Here is a 20,832-nt window from a genome sequence, read left to right on the forward strand (position 1 = left end):
ATGTATTAGAATTTGATGAATATGAAGTTGAAATAGAGATCTTCTGTAACACTATACTAAATAAAGTAAAATTAAATAAAATTAAAATACACATTTATCAAAATTAAGTGTTAATGCTTAAAACAACAGAAATATGTCAGTGGGGTAAGAAAAATAAACGTAATTATTTAAACGGAAAACACGATTTTTTTCTGCCAGTAACTTTTTATTTTATTTATTTTTTTAACATAAACAGTTAAATTTGAAACTTTGTTGTTTGTTTTTAGAAAACAAGATTTAATTTCTTAATTCATTTTCCTTCTCAAGTAAATTATTTAAGAATTTTTAGATATTTGTACTGGAAAACATAAAAGATAAAAAAAAAAAAAAAAACGAAGTAGCCTACTAGATTAATTTTTGCAGTGTATAAATGTCTTTATTGCCAATCCTTTTGCCGATTAATGCAATGCATCCTTGCTGAATAACAGTGTTACACTTTATTTCGATGGGCCACTTCAGACATTTTGATAACTATAAGTAACTTTACAAAAGTACGTCAACTAACTCTCATTAGAGTATTAGTAGACTGTTAGGTTAGGGTTCGGGTTAGTAGAATAAATTGAGGTTGCAAAGTTACTTATAGTCAGTATAATGTCTTATATAAATAAAGAGTTAGCAGATATTAAACAGACAGTCTACTAATACTCTATACTAATAAAAGTTAGTTGACAATGTAGTTGCAAAGTTACTTAGTTAGTAGAATATCTAAAGTGGACTATCAAAGTAAAGCATTACCAATGAAAGTATTAATTTATTTCCAAAAAACAACTGTACTGACCCCAAACTCTTGGAGGGTAGTGTACCTTCATTTGGGGGTTTTGGTTGATTAGATTAATATAGGTCCGTCAAGCATCACAGGGCGGCACTAACCATCATGCATCAGCCATAACCAGTGTGAAAATTATAGTCCACTTCAGACATTCTACTAACTAGAAGTAACTTTGCAACTACATGTCAACTAACTCTCATTAGAGTATTAGTAGACTGTCAGTAGACTGTCAGGTTATGGTTAGGTATTAGGGTACAGGTTAGTAGAATAACTTCTAGTTAGTTCACTAATAAAAATGATTTTGTGGTCAAGTAAATATTACATAATTTAATGAATGTAATTACAGAATGTAATTTACATGAAAAAGTTAGTTCAGGCAAGAATAAAAAAAAAAACGAAGTAAATTCTATATTAGTACTCAATTCAAGCATGTAAAAAAATCAACGTTATAAAATTAAGTAAAATTACTGGTGTTCCCATCATGCACTGGGCTTTGAATAATTAATGAGCTTGATTTTTCACTGTTTTCCAGCTTTTATCATTGCTTTTGATGTTAGGATTAGTAACTTGCAATTTTTGTGACATTTGGAGTTCATTTTCTACTCGATCAAAAAACGATCCATCAAATGTTACCGTTGTGTATTGTCTACCAAGCATTGAGGTCTCTGCATCCACATGGCATAACTTCTGATACGTAGACATGGTGTCTCACACAATATCTATTGTATTAATTACTTAGATATTTCTAAGGAAACCATATACTTAAACAGTGTGGTTTAATTCAATGTTATATTGTTTGAGTGAAATATATTGCAAAGGAAACTTCAACTAAATAGATATTACTCAACCTTTTACTAGACAAGTTAGGTTACACTTTATTTTAAGGTGTCATTATTACAGTGTAATTATATATTTAAGTACTGAGTAATATTAAGCAACTACATGTACTCACTATAGGGTAAGGGTAGGATTAGGGTTTGGTTGAGGGTTAGTTGCATGTAATTATGCATAATTTAATGTTATTACTATGGTAAGTACATGTAACATATGTAACAAGGACACTGTAAAATAAAGTGTTACCACAAGTTAAAATTACTTATTTTCTTTGTTACTTTCACTTAAATTAGTTTAGTAAAGTTTACTTAATTCCATATATGAAATTTACTTAAATATGCGTGTGAAATTTACTTCGTTCAAAAAACTTGCCAAAGAAAAATTAAGTTAATTTTACTTATTGTTTTTTTCAGTGTAGAATGTCTATTGGGGGACCAACAAAATGTCAACTAACTCTCATTAGAGTATTAGTAGACTATAGTAGACTGTCAGTAGATTGTTAGGTTATGGTTAGGTGTTAGGGTTCAGGTTAGTAGAATAAGTTGACTTGTAGTTGTCAAGTAAAATGTCTATTGGGGGACCAACAAAATCAAGTGTTAGCGGACATTAAGCAGACAGTCTATTAATACTCTAATGACAGTTAGTTGACATGTAGTTGCAATGTTACTTATAGTTAGTAGAATGTATAAAGTGGACTATCGAAATAAAGTGTTAACGGATATATAACCAAAAACAGAAGGATCTACAGAATAAGACGGACCTGTTTGCATGGCGGCGGCGGTCCCAGAGAGTGGTTGGCCCCGTTGCAGTGGATCCAGCAGGTGCTGTCGAACCTGAAGCCGTCTGTGCACTGGTACATGCCATAGAAGACCGATGGAGGAGGTGGACAGGTCACCGGCTCACACGAGCCCTCCAACCAGCGGCCGTCTTCAGTGCACTGCCTCTTGAAGGCTCTCCTGAAGGGAAATAGATGAGAAAGAGACTGTTCTGAAGACAACTCATGATGGCATGCATTGAGTGGTTGAGTGCGTCATCCAGTCCCTGTGTTGATTAGTGTACAATCATATGTGCACCTCTTTGGCTTCTTGGCCACATGGTATCCGGGTTTGCACTTGTATTTGCAGAGGGTTCCCACTTTAAGGCCCGTTTCATTGCAGCGTTTGGTCTGGAGCACGGCGTTGGGAACGGGAGGCGGCGCTGGACACCGGAGCTCACACAAAGCCTCCGGGAACGACCACAGGCCGTCCTCCATACAGGTCAGAGTGTTATTAGTGCCTGCAGATGAGCCACAGACTCGTATGATTAACACAGAGTAAAATAGTTCATTCAATTAAAAAATACAAAAATCAGCAGTCTTCATGAAGCAGCACAACTGTTTTCAACATTTATAACAATAAGAAAATGGTAGCACTTTAGTTTAGGGTCCAATTCTCATTATTAATTAGTTGCTCATTAGCATGCATATTAGCGGTTTATAAAGCACATTAATGCCTTATTCTGCATGACCATATTCTACATCCCTTAATCATACCCAACTACCTTACGAACTATTAATAAGCAGTAAAGTTGAGGCAAAAGTCATAGTTAATAGTTAATATGTGTTCCCCAAACTAAAGTGTGACCGACATGAGCATCAAATCATCATATTAGAATGATTTCTGAAGGATCATGTGAGTAATGATGCTGAAAATTTAGCTTTGATCACAGGAATAAATTACATTTTACTATATATTCACATATAAAACAGTTATTTTAAATTGTAATAATATTTCACTATAATATATATATATATATATATATATATATATATATATATATATATATATATATATATATATATATATATATATTCAAAATAATAAGACATTGTTAACTTAAGTTTGGGGAACAAGACAATAATAACACTTCACTTTTTTGCAGTGTACAGTATGTATAATTTAACAGTACAAATTAGTATATTTATATTTACATATATTAAGTGACTGTCATGAAATCACTTCTTTAAAAACGACAGAAATCCCAGTACAAATGATTTCTGGCTATCAGTATAGTAATAGTTGTTAACCATAGTGAGGAGAGTTAAATGAAGTTTTATAAAATCGAAAGCTCCTCTAAATTCTGACTGGATGAGTCACGTCCCAAACCTCTGAGAAATACCTGTGGCCACACATGACTGAATTACATCGCAATGCCCGATGTTGCAATCGCACACAGCTGCACGTCACAAAGTACTTGGCGGAGGAATTGTTTATTATGAATATTACAATCAGAGTTTTTTTTTTTTTTTTTTTTTTTAGTTTTATCAAGTTCATCAAGTTTTAATCTTGATGTAGTTCTTGTTATTGCATTTGTCCTCCTTTATGCTGGGGATGCTCGTTAAAATCAAGTACGTATTAATGTGTATGAAAATTAAAATATATATAGGAAAAATTCAAAAATGGACAGTTTAACCAGGTATTCACTGCATCAAAGTTCAGTAACACTGAGATTTTCCAGCATTTCTCACCCACAAGCTGAGCGGGCTCCTTGCACTGGAACGTGCTCTTCTTGCCGAAGGTGGTGCCTTCTGGGAAATCAAACTGGGCAGGGTGCACATGGTACTTATCTGGCAGCCCACAGTCTACCGGCTCACACGATACTTGCTTGTTCCATTTCCTATCAGCACAGGTGATGGTCACGGTTGAATCCGTCTGCACAGAAAACACGTCAGATTTTCAGCTGGAGTTCAATATGTCATGCTGACCACACAGTGCACTAGGGCTGACTCCGATGTAGGGAGCAGTAGCGCTGCAAAAAGACACATGTCTTCCTCTCATGCATGGGTCTGAAAGCCGTACTAGTACATTAGTATTTTGCATGAGAAGTGCCAAGTCTTGCATTGTGTTTTTTGATGGCAAAATAAGGAACAAAATGTCCTTTGCAAGTCATACTTCTGATTACAATATGAATGTTATTTGAATCTTTAGATATACAATTCATATTTAGCATTTACTCAAAACCCTGCCAAATTAAATGACATTTTAACCCTATAAAGCCTCATGTTTGATACCCAAATGGCCTCTAAATAATCAACATGATGAAAAACTGAAAAAAAACTTCTGTCATCTGATTGATAGTTTAGACTTTTTAAACAAGTAAAAGGCCTTTTGACAATCAGTACGAAGATCTGAGCTCCTGTTTGGTGGATAGCTTACTATCCAAATCAGTCACTTACAGGCTCTCGATTCAGACAGCTACAATCCAATGATAACACATATTCATCTTCCTTTAAAGCTTCACTTGATGCACAGTGTTTTGAAAATAAGAAGACAATGTGTGTAGTTTGGACACCGCTGTGCAAAAATGTTGGCACATGCTCTTGACCAAAACTCTGTTATTCCAAAAATGCCCCAAAACAACCTGACATCTGGTTACAGACCTTGAAACATATTTGACCAGGATTTTGTTGTAACTTCAATGTATAATGTGCTTTTTGAAATACCTACAGAGACTATCTTTGGAATCTGATTTCAATAAAATAACAAGCGGATAATATCTTCCCTGGTAGCTTTTAGTTGCAAAGAAACACTGAGAAAAACATGACAAAAAGCATCTTCGATCCATTATTTTTAGGGATGCACCGATACCACTTTTTCCAGAACGAGTCCGATACCGATACTTTCATTTTTGGTACTTGCCGATACCGATACCGAAAACCGATACCTGTATTTTCACTGCATTTGTAATTTTTAAATGTATTGGTAGAGAAACCAAAAGACTATAAATCATATTAGTTGGCTTAATTTGTTCATCAAATAAATATGTCCTTCAGTTATTTTCATGCTTAATTAAGCCTGCTAAAATGCATTGTATGAAATTCTGTTACTTTCACTCTTCATTCTATTGCTCTATCATATTTTATCTTTCATTTAATAGTAAAGCACATATTTAGAGCGGCTCCAGCAGGGCTCAGTGCTGAGGATCGGGTCAGTGGTGCAAATGTTGAGACACAAGTGAAATATCAATTATTTATTCCAATTTTGATACTACAACAAAAAAACTACAGTAATCAATCAAATGTGAAAAAAACACTGCATATTCATTACTGAATAAATTAAATATAGATGGATCTTTTTTGTAAAGTTACAAAAGGTAGCCTATTTAGTCAAAAGCAGTGAGTAGTTTATTTGTCCTTTGTTGGATTAACATTAAAACAGCAGCAGGTTTATAAGACTGCCGCCCCTTTAAGACCGAACGCACAAACCCCATTTAAATATACTGTCTATGTTCACTTTCGTCAGTACAAGAAAGAGACGTGAAAGACAATTCAATTCAGTATTCGCGCACTGAGACGCTGGTTTTCGGGGCGCGCGCTTTGGATGTTTGCGTTCATGGAACTTCTTGACTTGCACACGTCCTGTAATAATGTAGGGAATCACTCGTTATACATAAATCAGGTAACAGTTCATGTTTTACTTGCATATACGATTTAGTTTTAATCCAAATAACACGTGCTGAGTGAACGATTATCAATCTAGAGCATTCAACAGAAGTGCTTTCTCTCTCTCTCTCTCTCTCTCTCTCTCTCTCTCTCTCTCTCTCTCACACATAAACTGTGTCAAATAACTGCAACATTTAAGCAATTTAGTAACAATCATTACTTGCAAATGTTGTCCCATCACATAACTTATACTTTCATTATAAAGCACTAATTAGTAATACACCACTGCACACACAAGATATTGATAGGCTTGAGCAGATATTCTTTCTTTCTCATATATTTCAGCTTTTTCTTTGATTATTTAATACACCACAACAATATCTTCTTACCCAGCCATTACTCACTTACTTATTTCTCCATATAAAAACATATGCTTTCCACATGATAAACTCAATCAATATGTTTAGAACATCTGCACAGAGTTCCCGAAAGTGCCTGAACTGAGAGCGAGTGCTGGATTACAATTGATATAATTATCACATCAGACAAGGTTTTGTACTCTTGTTAAGGACATGAGGGTGTATGAAGGTAACCGCTGACCTTTAGGCATGCGTGCATCAGAGCGCAGCTGAAAACAACTCACCAACGGAAGAAAAAAACGGGAAAATAATATCCTGCCCTTTGTGAAGGAAGTCTGAATCATGCAAGAAACTTCTCCTGTTCAATATCTGTTAAAATACAATTCAATCAGAGTTATTATAAACTAACCATAAAAAAACTGTTGTGTTATTTGAAATAAAATCAGGTTGGTGGAGAGCTCCTGCCTCAAGTGGAGGAGTTCAAGTCTCTCTGGGTCTTGTTTACGAGTGAGAGAAGGTCGGAACGGGAGATTGACCGACGGATCGGTGCAGCTTCTGCAGTAATGCGGTCGATGTACTGGTCTGTCGTGGTGAAGAAAGTCTCGATTTACCGGTCGATCTATGTTCCTACTCTCACCTATGGTCATGAGCTGTGGGTCATGACCGAAAGGACAAGATCCCGGATACAGGCGGCCGAAATGAGCTTTCTCCGCAGGGTGGCTGGGCGATCCCTTAGAGATAGGGTGAGGAGCTCGGTCACTCGGGAGGAGCTCAGAGTAGAGCCGCTGCTCCTCCACATCTGTTCCGGATGCCTCCTGGACGTCTTCCCGGGAAGGTGTTCCGGACATGTCCCACTGGGAGGAGACCCCGGGGAAGACCTAGGACACGCTGGAGGGATCATGTCTCCCGGCTGGCCTGGGAACGCCTCGGTGTCCCCCCGGAAGAGCTGGAGGAAGTGTCAGGGGAGAAGGAAGTCTGGGCATCTCTGCTTAGACCCGGCCCCAGATAAGCGGAAGAAGATGATGATGATGATGTTCATGATGATGAAATAAAATAAACATACTAAAATAAAACAAAAATGTGGCCACTTCATTAGGTACACGTTGCTAGTACCGGGTTGGACTCCCTTTTCCCTTTCTCTAATTCTAGAGATTCAACAAGGTGCTGGAAACATTTCCCAGAGATTGTTGTCCATATTGTCATGATATCATCATGCAGTCGCTGCAGATTTGTCGGCTGTTCATCCATGATGTGAATCTCCTGTGCCAGCACATCCTAAAGCTGCTCTGTTGGATTGACGCATTTCACCAGTAAAACGGTGATTAATGACGTGATTAATGAAGAGAGAACACAGTGTGTTGCCTGCCTCAAAATATTAGCTTCTGACAGTATGAAGCCGAACAAGGTAAGACGCCACTTAGAGACGTTGAAACTTTGCCCACTATAAAGTCAATTTTGTGCAATGGAAAGGTTCCATGGTCCTTCATAGAACCATAGATGCCAATAAAGGACCAAGTAAATGTGACGGAGGTGAACTATCCATTTATAGAACCATAAGTACGCAAATTATTCCAGATGTGTTATTGTTATATACACAATTATTGTAGCTCTAAACAAATCCTCAATGCCCACTATAGCACTTCTTTGAGACACTGAGTAATATTTTAAAGATCAAGTTGGCAGGCAAAGATAATGGCAGGCAAAATCATTTAAGCACTAATTAGATGAGATACATTTAATATTGTTATTGTTGTAGAAGAGACTGGATTTCATATTGGTTATCCATAAAACATCTGTGCATAATTTTTGCAATGATGAAAACAAACAAGGACACACAAACAAGTGGAGAGAACAGATCGTTTTGAAGATAGCACCATCTAAAGCAGATTTCCTGGAACTTAGTGACCCAACTGAAGCGAGTGCACTTTCTAATGAAGCTCGACAAGATGCAACTTGATACCACTGTCCTTGCTCCCATGCTGATGCCACAGAAACTCAATGTTCTGACATTCTATTGCATGACCTCTTCATAAATGCTGCTGAGACGAAGAATGAAGAAATCAAACACGAGGGCGTGATCATATCGCTCTGGGCGATGTTTGATCAAACTATTACATTACTGAAACCAAAATGGGACATTCTACCTGCAAGGGAAACAGAATGACAAATCAACCAGTGACAAATCAACCGGTTTCAATGAGAGTTGGTGATCTGAGGCATCTTGAACAGGCCCGCACAGGATTGCCACAAAGAAAACATATTTCTGCAGAAATGGAATTAATTGGAAGTGCTATGACTTATATACATCAATGAATGCTGTCACGTTATCTTGCATTCGGATGCTGGCGTTTGGAAACGCAATCGTGTGTGAGATGCTTGAGCGAGGTCATCATACCCAATCATTCTGATGACAGACTTTGGCTCAGGCATTTCAGAACCACCTAACTAACATTTAAGATGCTGTGCCATGCCATTGGTTCGCTGGTTAGTACAGCTACCCAATCACATGCGCTGTTGAGGCGAAGTCATGTAAGTTTCATGTGATGTCACACACTGAAAAGGAACGCCCACCTGGAGGGAAAAACAAGGCTTTCCTCCAATTCCCACCAATTATTTTTAACAGGTTTGTACTAAATACTAATGTACTAAGACAGTGGTATTAAAAGACCAAGGTTTCACAGACAAGGCTTAAAATAATCCCAGACTAAAAAGCATGTTTGAGCTGTTTTAACTGAAAGCAACTTGTACTGACATATCTTGTGTATGCCATATGTGTCATTGTTTTGTCTCAAGATGCACACCAGCTATTTAAATGTCTTAATTGAACTAAGGCCTAATCCTGGCTTAATCTAAGCCCTGTCTGTGAAACCAGGTCCAAATTTAGTTTACGCCTATTTGATGACACATACTATATACAGGTGAACATGTGCGCACACAATATGAACTCAATGCGCTAAATTGCACATTAAGCATTTCCCATAGAAAACCATTATAAATAATATAATATGTGGATTAATAAATTAAGATAGGGATATTAGACGACCAAATTCAGTACACACCTTATTAATAAAACACATGTACAGGCAAGCAGATGTCTGCAGAATATAAACCCAATGTGCTCATTTTCACAGAGATTATAAAGAAGAGATTCCCATTATAAAGAAAACACTTAACATGCGATGTAAATTCATATTCTGGCCACATCTGCTAGCCTGTTTACTGTAAGCATTGTCAATAAAATGCATATTTAATATCACTGTCTGAGTACAATAAGACCTTTGTTTTTTGTTTTTTTTAAATTAAGCGTTTTAGAATGTCCCACTGTTTTAAGTGATTGAAATTCTGCGGCTGGCTCTTTACAGATGTAATCGAAATTTTTCAACCCCCATTGCAAATTAGGTTTAATGGCAAAATGACTTTTACAGACTGATACTTCAATGAATCCATCTTCCCTTCCACACACTGCAGGTTTCCAGTGCCAGAGGATGCAAAGCAGCCACAGAGCATCCCCGAAAACCACATGCTGAACTGTAGGCAGAGTGTTCTTTCAGCATGTTTCATTCTTCTTTCTCCAGACGTACTGCTGATCCTTCGGGACGAAAAGTTCCAGTTTTGTTTCATCGCTCCACAGAACAGAATACTAAAACTTCTTTGACTTATTCATATGGTTTTGAGCACTGTCCTTTTTGCTTTTGGGTCAGTCTTGGAGTTCTTGCATGGAAACCGCATGTGTTTAATACTTGCCTTACTGTTCAAGCTGAAACCTCAGTGCCTGTTGCCACCAAGTCTTGCTGCAGGTCTTTTGCAGTCACTCAAGGGTTTTTCTGAACCTGCCTTCTCAGAAATCTGGTTGCAGCCATTGATAGCTTCCTTTTTCTGCCCAGTCCAGGTAGTGTAACAACTGTTTCTTTAACTTTGAACTTGAGAACTATGCATTCAACGGTGTCTCTAGGAATATTTAGTGCCTTCGCTAACTTTTTGTATCCTGTTCCTTATTTGTGAAGGGCGATGATATCTTCTCTTAACTTTTTGGACAATTATTTTGACTTAGCCATATTTCTAACCCCATAATGGGGGTTGAATATTTTCAATTATAACTGTATATGAATCGCAAGAGTTAAAAAATTGCAGTTTGTTCACATACAGTATTTTTGCTTTTCTTCTTTAGAGAGATGATCAAAAAAATATTCTTGGCTTGAAACAGATGGAAAATTGACAGGCCTGTCCTGCAGTTCTATGGATGTTTAGCTCTGCAGGTGCCGGTTGCACCAGTCGTGCGTAAGTTACAGCTTAGCCTAGTTTTGACGTAAAGGGACACTTACGCACTTCTAAATATTTTTCCGTTGAATCATTAAACTTAGTTGAGATACAACTCTACATACAGTATAAACTCCTTTGCATTGTTCTGTGTGACCAGCTTTAGACAAACCAAACATATAATCTTTGTCGTTTTATCTAGTACCTGGCTCTTGATGATATCATCGTCCCGGTGGATTTGTAGGACGTAGCCGCAGTTGCACGTGACAGTGCAGCGAGCGCCGTTGAAGTAGCCGCCATCGCTGCACTGCACCTCTGCATTCCGGATCAACGGCTCTTGACAATCAATGGCTTCACACGAGTAATGAACACAACTGAAAAGATGGAGAGGAAGGAAGAAGGTTAAAAAGTGAGCTGCACATCAATGCACTATAATCATTAATACGTGGCAATGCTATTTTTTCTGGGCCATCACAGTTAATCTCAACCATTACTACATTATCCATTAATTCACCTTACAATGCATTTAATGATCTCATCAATGATTATAACCATGGTTATAATTTTTATCTATTCATTGTTACACCTTTAGAAAGTATACTGCATTAAAACACAAGACCGATATCCAGTTTCAGATGTAACAAGGAATCTGCTAATATTGTAATGCATTTTAACTTTGGTAACAATTACGTATGAAAAGACAATGTATTATGATGTACATTATGAATATCTTTATAAAAGGCTTCAAGCTTTTCATTCTGAGAAGTGCAGACATTGAGCCAGAACTTCTATTCAAATCAATGAACTCTGAATGTCTATTACTACTTACTGGAAAGAAGAAAAAAAGTTCGTAACAGCTTTGGTACCTATTCATAAAACCACAGATTTTTAGCACAATTACAGTAATGCAGTTTAACTGGATGCCTTCAGATGCTTCTATATACTTTTTTTTTTTTTTAGATGAAAGTCAATATCTATCTTTCACAAGATAAAAAAAAAAAAAGTTTGTTAGGAAACTGAGAGGATTGTGGGGGAGTTTTGGTGTCAGATGTCTACGCTGTTCTTTGTTATATAAAGAGTAATTCATGTGGCCAGATGAACAATGCTGGACAAATTGAGAGCTAAACTCTATCCACAGAAAGAGGGGAAAAAAAGCTAGTGGGAAGGAAAAATAAATCTCTACTGGAGTCAGTTTGTAAATGCAGAGTTGGCATTTTTAAACTCTTAGCTGACCAAGTAGAATCCTGGCAGATCTGGCGGTGGTCATAGGGGCAATCATGAGGTACTGGACCTTTTCAGTAAACAAGAAATGAAGAAACATGGTTTAAGGTTTCTTTTTTTTTTTTAAAGCAGGAGAACATGAAAAGTAACTCCTGTCCCGTACTTGGAATCACTCAAATGTTTTATGCAGTCCAGTTGTTGTTTGAGCCATGTATTTAATTGTGTATGTAACAAGCAGCTTGATTGTAGTGACTACGCCACCCCGGAATAAAGGGGAAAACAACCCAAATAAAGGCACACAAGTACGATCCACTTAGAGAAAAGGCAAGAGGCATGAGTTACCGTAAAAGCTAAAAAAAAATGGCCAAGAATAATTTAAAATCAGAAGCCAGCACAACTGTCATTGGTCGAATGGAAAAGGGAAAAAAATAAGAAAATTAACAATAATCATTGCAGGGGCTAAAGGTGATGATACACAGGGCAACTTTTTGAGCAATGTTGCTGGGCAATGTTGCCGTCAACGGGCAACCAGATGAGACACAGGGCCCACGACTGATCTAAATTATCCAGATAGAAATTGATTGCCCATTTTCAATGGAAAAGTGCCCAAGCAACAATCGCTCAGCAAGATTGCCCAGCAACATTGCTCAAAAAGTTGCCCTGTGTATCATCACCTTTAGGCTTCCTATATGAAGAACAGGCTAGTATGACAGCGCCAGGTATACAAAAGAGAAACCACGCCAATCAGAATCACACTCACAAAATTCACTGCAAATAATGACACAGCTATAATGACAACCCATGGTGAAGTAAAGCCTGTGGTGCAGCAAAGACCCGGCGCTCAGATCCTTCAAGCCCACTTGGACATTAGACAAAGACGTGACTTGACCAGTTACGGCTTAAGCCTTATATGGGTGTTGTATTTGTGTTTTGTGCTTGTCTTTTCTGTGCTCTGATATGTTTTCTCTTCTGAGTGTTGTTCTGCGTACCTGTGCCCCGTTGCTCTAATGGCTCCTGGTTGAGTATATGAAACGAGAGTGAAACCGAATGAGGCACGCAGTGGTGAATACCCGTACGCTTCATGGTGTCCAGTCAGCCACTGAAGACAAGCTGTGTTCTATATGTGTCATGGTTCATGGATTCATTGACTCATACCCCTTTTCCACTCGCGAACCAGTTCTTTGTGTTTCGACAGCTAAAGAACCGGTTCTCGGCCAGGAAAATTCGTTCCAAAGTGGCACCAACTCTTTGCTGGACTAGAACCGTTCTTTTACCATATCATGCTTACGTCGGGGGCTGGGGGTGGGGTTATTGTCGAACTTCTTCTCGAACGTAACCTCCGTCTATAGTAATCCAGACGAGCAGCACAAATGTGTTCTAAACGTCTTCTTCTGAACCCAATATAGGATCGCAAAGCCAGGAGAAACATTTGCAGAAAGACGTTCGCTGGGCTCTCTAGTCAGTGGAAAAACAAATAGGTTCTGAGAAGGTTCGCAAGTTGAACCAACTTTGAACCAGCACCAGTTCCGAACCAGTTCTTTTTTGGTGGAAAAGGGGTAACATTCTCTCTCCCTGTATGTGTGTGTGTTTGTGGGTGTGTCTGCTGATTGTGGCTGATCAGCTCATTAGCGCCAGCTGTGGCTCATCAGCTCGGCTATTTAATGTCTGTGTATTCCATCCTGTGTTGTCAGATCGTTTTTGGTTATCCTGTGGTCAAGTCCTGTCCCGCCTGTGTTCCTTGAATACTACTTCATTTCTCAACCGGTTCTCGGTCCCTGGCTTCCTGATCGTTCCTGCGGTGACTACAGAGGATTGGTTTTTTGCCCATTGCTTCCCTGCGCTGCTCTGAGTCTGTTACCTGCCATCCTAATGATCTCCTAATGAAGACTCTTTCTATAATTATTGTTGTTTATTCAATAAACAGTTGTTTACTAGCTACTGAATCTGCCTCTACTTCCTGACAGAACGATCTGAAAATACTTATGGATTCAGCGAGTAATTCCGATCTACAGGAATTCCTGACCAGCGGTAGTTCACGCAAGGATCGGCAGGAGGAACAGATGAGGCGTGGCTCAAGGGGGAACGGCGGTGTGGGAGAACCAACATCCATGCTGCTCCTTGTTCCAAGCACTCTCTGAGGAGATGAGGTGGGTCTTTGATCATGCGGTGGTGGGACGCGGCCCGTATGCTCGCCGACCTTTGTCAAGGCAACAGACCCGTCTCCGACGATTCCATCGAGTTCCGGACATGTCCCACTGACATGGCGGCTGAGTGCAAATGGAACGAGGAGGCGTAGTGGGATATGTTCCTGCATGGGTTGGCTGACCGCATTCAGAAGGAGATCTTTGCGCTGGAACTTCCCACGAGTCTCGACGGGCTGATTGAATTGGCTTTGCTCGTGGACACGCGCCTACAACGTCGGGACCAAAGTGTACGTCAGACTCTGGGTCCCGAAACCTCTGAGTATTCTACTGCCAGTGTCAGCAATGCGGTCAGCCCCACGTTCGATCATGAACCCATGCAGGTGGGTAGAGCTCTGCTTTCCCGGGAGGAGAGAGAACGGCGGAGGGTAAAGGGACTTTGCCTTACTGTGGCGGAATGGGACACTTTCTGATAAATTCTCCAGTAAAAGCCAATTTTTTGCCAATTTTTACCGGCGTTTCATTCGCAATTTCAGCCAACTAGCCGCTCCTCTGACCGCCTTGACCTCCATAAAACGACGTTCAGGTGGTCCGATGCAGCTGGAGCTGCATTTTCCAACCACAAGAGACGCTTTGTTTCAGCTCCCATTCTGATAGCCCCTGATCCTTCACGTCAGTTTATGGTGGAGGTCAACGCGTCAGAGGTGGGGGTTGGAGGGGTTCTCTCCCAGCGCTCATCCATGGATGACAAGATGCATCCTTGCGCGTTTTTGTTCTCATCGGTTATCGTTGATGAGAAAAAAAACGAACATAATTATGATATGGGTAACAGAGAGTTGTTAGTAGTCAAGTTAGCATTGGAGGAATGGCGTCATTGGCTAGAGCAGTGGTTCCCAATCCTGGTCCTGGGGACCCACAGCTCTGCACAGTTTGTATGTCTCCTTCATTTAACACACCTGATTCAGATCATCATCTCATTAGGAAAGAGCTCTATGAACTGAACTGGGTGTGTCAGATAAAGGAGACATATAAAATGTGCAGAGCTGTGGGTCCCCAGGACCAGGATTGGGAACCACTGGGCTAGAGGATTCGGGGGTACCTTTTATCATTTGGACCGATCATAAGAATCTCGAATATATATGGTCAGCTAAACGACTCAACTCCACGTAGGCTCGGTGGGCACTTTTTTCGGTTGTTTTGAGTTTTCCCTTTCTTATTGTCTGGGTTCCAAAAACATCAAACCCGACGCCTTGTCTCGTATTTTTTGACTGTACCGAACACCCGTCCACTCCCGATGGCATTATACCTGAGAGACTCATTGTCTCCAAACTCACATGGGAGATCGAGTCGAAGGTCCTTAGAAGCAACGATTCTGGTGGACCTCCATGTCCATTCAGGCATTCAGGGTTTTGTTTTGGCCTGTTCTATCTGTGCCAGTGGTAAGACTTCCAATCGACCCCCGGATGGGTTTCTTCAACCGCTGTCTCAACTTCCTGACAATATGTGTTCTGTTTGATGTTTCATTGATTTATTTGTTTTCTTTGTTAAGTATATTTTGATTACAGTATATTTTGTGTTCCCAGTTTCATCTGTTGCCTTTTGTTGATTAAGATACGCGAGTTTGTGCATTTGTTATTTAGCCTCATAATAAATGTTTAAACTGCCTCGCGTGTCCTTTTATGTTGCTTACCCCTTTTCCAACGAGCACTTTAAAACAGGGGTTCGTAACTGGACCCCAAAAGCAGCGTGGCTCAAAGAACGAGGGGTTGGGTGAGAGCTGCGTTCAGGTGACTGCTCTCACTCAGCCTGCCTTAACGCATGCAAAAAGGACCTTGAGAACAACAAACAGACATTTTAGATTTAGACCATTTAGAAGGCATGTGAGATTATCTAGATCTTACAAAAAAAAAAAAAATTTAGCTACCGTGATCTGATGACGAAATACTCACAACGCACATATAAGTCATACAATAGCTTCTATAGTGGCTATAACAGCAACAGATGGTGCTCCAACCCGAGTTATATTAAACTGCAATGCCGCACAGATGGGAGCCCTAAAGGCACACCAAACTGAAACACATAGCTGTAGCTCAAGTTAAATCGAGCCAAACTTCCCACAACACCCTGAACACACAGCATTAAACTTACCAGAGTGTAAGCAGCACACCACACACACAGTCTCGGTAGCTCAACATCACACTTAACAAGTAAAATCGCATAATGGCAATGGAAAACACTAGGATCAAACAGCTAAGCTAAACAGCTAAAGGCACGTAAACCCCGTAGGACGAAAGGAAGAGGTGGGCTTTCAGCCATGACGCATTTCAGGAGACATATACTACAGGCTTATATACTATAGTCACCACGCATCTAATGATTTTAGACATGTCACAAACCTCATGAAGTTTCAGCTATGTCCTGTGATATGCTATATTTTCAACAAGAAAGTCATATTCTCTATTGTGAATGCATTTTTTATAAACTGGTATTGATTACATGCAATTGTGTACTTTAAATGTTTTTATTACATTGCAGAACCATTTAAAATGAACTTGTGAATGCCAACTAGTGAACTTTTTGTAAAAACAAATGATGACCAGTAACACCAGAAACTTGCAGAAGATATGCACTTTCCCTAAAACATACATATAAAAGGTCACCTATAAAAAGTTATTTGACAACCCATTTACCCCAATAGCTTATTGTAAGCATTTTTCTCAATCAATTTTGTGTCTTAATTTTTATCAGTACAAGATATCAAAGCACAAATAAAGCACACAAGATTTTGGCATTGTTACTATTGGCCTAAATTCATCTTATTAGTTTGCAAATTAATTTATGGTACACCCATTAACCAGTGAGCCAAATCCCATAGCCAAACGCAGCCCTCTGAACACATTAAACTAATGCTTTAGTGGCATACAGTACTGAAAAGGGAAGGGACACATAAAACCAAACCATGTTAACGGACCCTGTTGTTAAAAACATTGGGAGCAGGGACATGGTGTTTCGTATCGGGCGGTATTACAGGAAATATGTTGCTGGTGGACAAAGGCATCTGCAGATGATTCCAATTGAAATACTTACTGATAAATAGTTTGCAAGGTCTGAATATTCCGCATGCGTGCCTCTGAGCATTATTTGAAGAAAATCAACCACTCAATAAAGTACACTATGGATCTGAAGCAAATCAAACTGCTGTCGATACAGCGTCACTTTGCATTCAAAGGGCAGCTTATTCATGGCCAACAAATAATGTTCTGCTTTAACTAAATGCAAATGGAACTCTTTCAAAATGACCTCATTCTATAAATCAAGCAAATTATGTTTATTGCACATTCTTACATGAGCTTCAGGACAGAATGGATGTATACAGAACAGAACTATATATACACAAGTCATTTTTGTTTTCAAATTTATTTCTTTAGTTTTGTGTTTTGTTGTGTTTTTGTAGTATCCATATGGAGTGTAAATGTGGTACAGCCAGATTCAAATGAAGGTTATGCCTTGGAAACATTAGGAAACAATATAAAACAGATTATCTTAAGAGGTCATTTGAAACTTTTTTTAATTTAGTTGTTCATGACCGTATTCCAGCCTTTTTCTGACCAATTAAACAGGCTGAGCAACAGTGCTTTGCTTGCTATTGGCTGTAATACAGTTAAAGCAAGAAAAAAAGTATTTGGCAGAGGAGCAGCCAATAGCAAGCAAAGCACTGTTGCTCAGCCTGTTTAATTGGTCAGAAAAAGGCTGGAATACGGACGAAAATACAGAAGAATAGCACAAGGTCTGACAGACTTTATGTCATTTTACTGTTAGTTCTTCTACTGTTTGGGAATAATTGCATCTGTCTTGCTTTTTTTACTGCCTGAGCGAGGCTGATTATGAATAAATGTGGGAGGTAATTTATTTTAATGTGTTTGTGACATCAGAAACTTGAGGATTTCGAAACTTTCAGTCTTGTTTTCAGTGAATGCTCTTGGACTCTGGAAAAGTTTTGAGTTTTGAACGTTACAGTGAGGCGAAGCAAAATGTATTTCCTCATAAGACTTCGTTTACATTCAAAACCAAATTCATCATTCTAGTTTAAATGTTTCAGATTTTCTTCATTGTGTTGGTTGGAGAAAGCCAACATACTGTTCTACATTTTAAAAATATCCATCCATCCATCCATCTACATTTTAAAAGTATCCATCCATCCATCCATCCATCCATCCATCTACAATTTAAAAGTATCCATCCATCCATCCATCCATCCATCCATCTACAATTTAAAAGTATCCATCCATCCATCCATCTACAATTTAAAAGTATCCATCCATCCATCTACATTTTAAAAGTATCCATCCATCCATCCATCCATCCATCTACAATTTAAAAGTATCCATCCATCCATCCATCTACAATTTAAAATTATCCATCCATCCATCCATCCATCCATCCATCCATCCATCTACAATTTAAAAGTATCCATCCATCCATTCATCCACAATTTAAAAGTATCCATCCATCCATCCATCCATCCATCCATCTACAATTTAAAAGTATCCATCCATCCATCCATTCATCCATCCATCCATCCACAATTTAAAAGTATCCATCTATCCAAAATTCGAGTTTTGAAAAACTACTAAACTAAAATTTAAAACTATTTCTAACTTAAAACATTTAAACTTAAAACCTTCAAACTTAAAGCTGTTAAAACTACTTCAAACTTCCCAGCTTTCTTAAGCCAATATCAAAGTTTGTCTACAAACTTTACCATCTAGTTTTACTCTCCATCACAAACTGCATAGATACTGATGAGTCACCGCTGGAAAACCTCATACACCCTTAGAAATATTATATATATATATATATATATATATATATATATATATATATATATATATATATATATATATATATATATATATATATATATATAGAACTTTAGGGTTCTTGATTAAATTTTACAGAACCCTTTATGCCAGAAAGGTTCTATGTAAGGAGAAATGTCTTAAATGATTGCATAATACTTTCATATTTGATGGGATATTTCTTCTTCTTTTTTTTAACTGTTTACAATGAAATTAAAACTTAATCCATAAGATGACAGCACCTGACAAAACCTTTTAAGACTGTATATAGAACCTTTTCTTGTAAGAATGTGAGAGGTCTATGAAAGCAGTGGTTTGACTCTATAGGCCTGATCGCTCACCTCTGGCCCATGGGGTTGTATATTTCATTGCTCTGACAGCCGCTGATGGTGATTGGGTCAAAGAACTGGAAAGAGCGCAGGCCGACACCGGAGATGGCCACGAGATCGGAGCGGAACATGAGGAGAATGGCTTTGGTGTGGTAGAAGGCCATGCTCAAGTCATGACTTACTGGGATGACCAGAGGATTGGTGCGGCAGCTCAAACGCCAGTCACCTGAACATTTCAGCGGAAGTAATAGACATATTTAGGCAATTGCCAATATTAGAATCCAAGTCAAATAGTTGCACTCGCCAAAAAAAATAAAACTGTGCAACGTCACCAGATCTCACCTAAGCTGTGGATGCCCTCTTTGGTGTCGATCAGTTGGACTGTAATGTTGCACTGGGCTTGGTCGATGAAGCTCGTTCCGTCTGCGGCTAAATGGATGATAACAGCCGTGGCAACCATAGGGTGTGAGAAATATGCCTGTTGGAGACCAGATCTGGTTTACATTTATGCAGAAGTCTTGTTCTAAACTGTAGTAACAGTCACTAGCTGTGTTTAAGTTGAGACATGGGTCTAACCTTCAGAGAACCACTGTAGCAAAATCACATCACATGCTTAAGGCAACACACTACAGGCAAAAACATTGTTTTGTCATGACCTGGTCAATTTTTGGACTATTTTGCTTCAATAACGTCTTCTTTCAGACTAGTGGAAAGAATTTATTCTACTAGAATTTATATATTTGCATCTGTAGATTTATAACAATAACAATCTTTAAAGGTTTAAGCCAGAAATCTCCACTTCAATAACACTCACTGTATATACACCAAATATATATGGTTTGTATGGAGTGGTTTGTCCATATATCATTTTATTTCTAAAATATGTGGTGAAAATGTGTTTATTTTCCTGCCTGTTGACTGTATTGTCAGATTTATGGAATGATAAAAAGACATAACCAAAATCCCCACTATAAAAACTCCAATATGACAATAAAATTTGAACTTATCCAATGTTCAGATTTCTGTTCTAAAAATGAATGCATATTAGTGCATTTTTAATTAGATATCATTATCAGACACGGTGTAATCATCCTTGGGAAAATCCCAGAGTAAAACTGGGAGTTATGAAAAATATGATACACCAGTGCTTTGCAAGATGAGAAGTTTATTTATGTATCATCTTTTTACTCTTTTAATTCATTTTATAACTGTATCATATATCTCTTTTAATTCCTTTCATAGCTGTTTATAACTGTTAACTTTCCTTGCTTTTATTTTGTGATTATTTGAATTCCTTTTGTAAAGCACTTTGAATTACCATAGTGTATGAAAATGTGCTAAATAAACTTGTCTTGCCTCATTTTAAAACTTGTGATACAAAATTGTATGTACTGTGATTAATTAACTGGGAAATTACATTAAAAACATTTTTATTTTTTTTTATTTTTTTTATGATTATTATTACTCTATTCCCCTGTGGTGTCTTGCCTTAAATCAATTAATACACCTTTATACCTCAGCAGCTCACAGTCTGAAATGTATCAACTACTTTGGCTTGAAGCATATTTACATTTGAAATCTCCCAACATGTCAAATACAAATAT

The 20,832-nt window shown here is 38.3% G+C and overlaps 1 protein-coding gene across 1 annotated transcript in view; it reads right to left on the minus strand.

The window, feature by feature from the left end:
- Window positions 1-20,832, minus strand: part of pappaa (pregnancy-associated plasma protein A, pappalysin 1a) — a 99,355-nt gene that overhangs the window by 21,357 nt on the left and 57,166 nt on the right. Inside the window, exons 13-18 of the mRNA XM_079872091.1 lie at window positions 19,571-19,706; window positions 19,241-19,454; window positions 10,884-11,052; window positions 4,149-4,332; window positions 2,716-2,917; window positions 2,403-2,598 (exon numbers count right to left, since the gene is read on the minus strand). Coding sequence (XP_079728217.1) covers window positions 2,403-2,598; window positions 2,716-2,917; window positions 4,149-4,332; window positions 10,884-11,052; window positions 19,241-19,454; window positions 19,571-19,706 — 1,101 coding nt within the window. The remainder of the gene's footprint in view (window positions 1-2,402; window positions 2,599-2,715; window positions 2,918-4,148; window positions 4,333-10,883; window positions 11,053-19,240; window positions 19,455-19,570; window positions 19,707-20,832) is intronic.

This window comes from Squalius cephalus (genome assembly GCF_949319135.1).
Source record: "Squalius cephalus genome assembly, chromosome: 5".
Taxonomy (NCBI): domain Eukaryota; kingdom Metazoa; phylum Chordata; class Actinopteri; order Cypriniformes; family Leuciscidae; genus Squalius; species Squalius cephalus.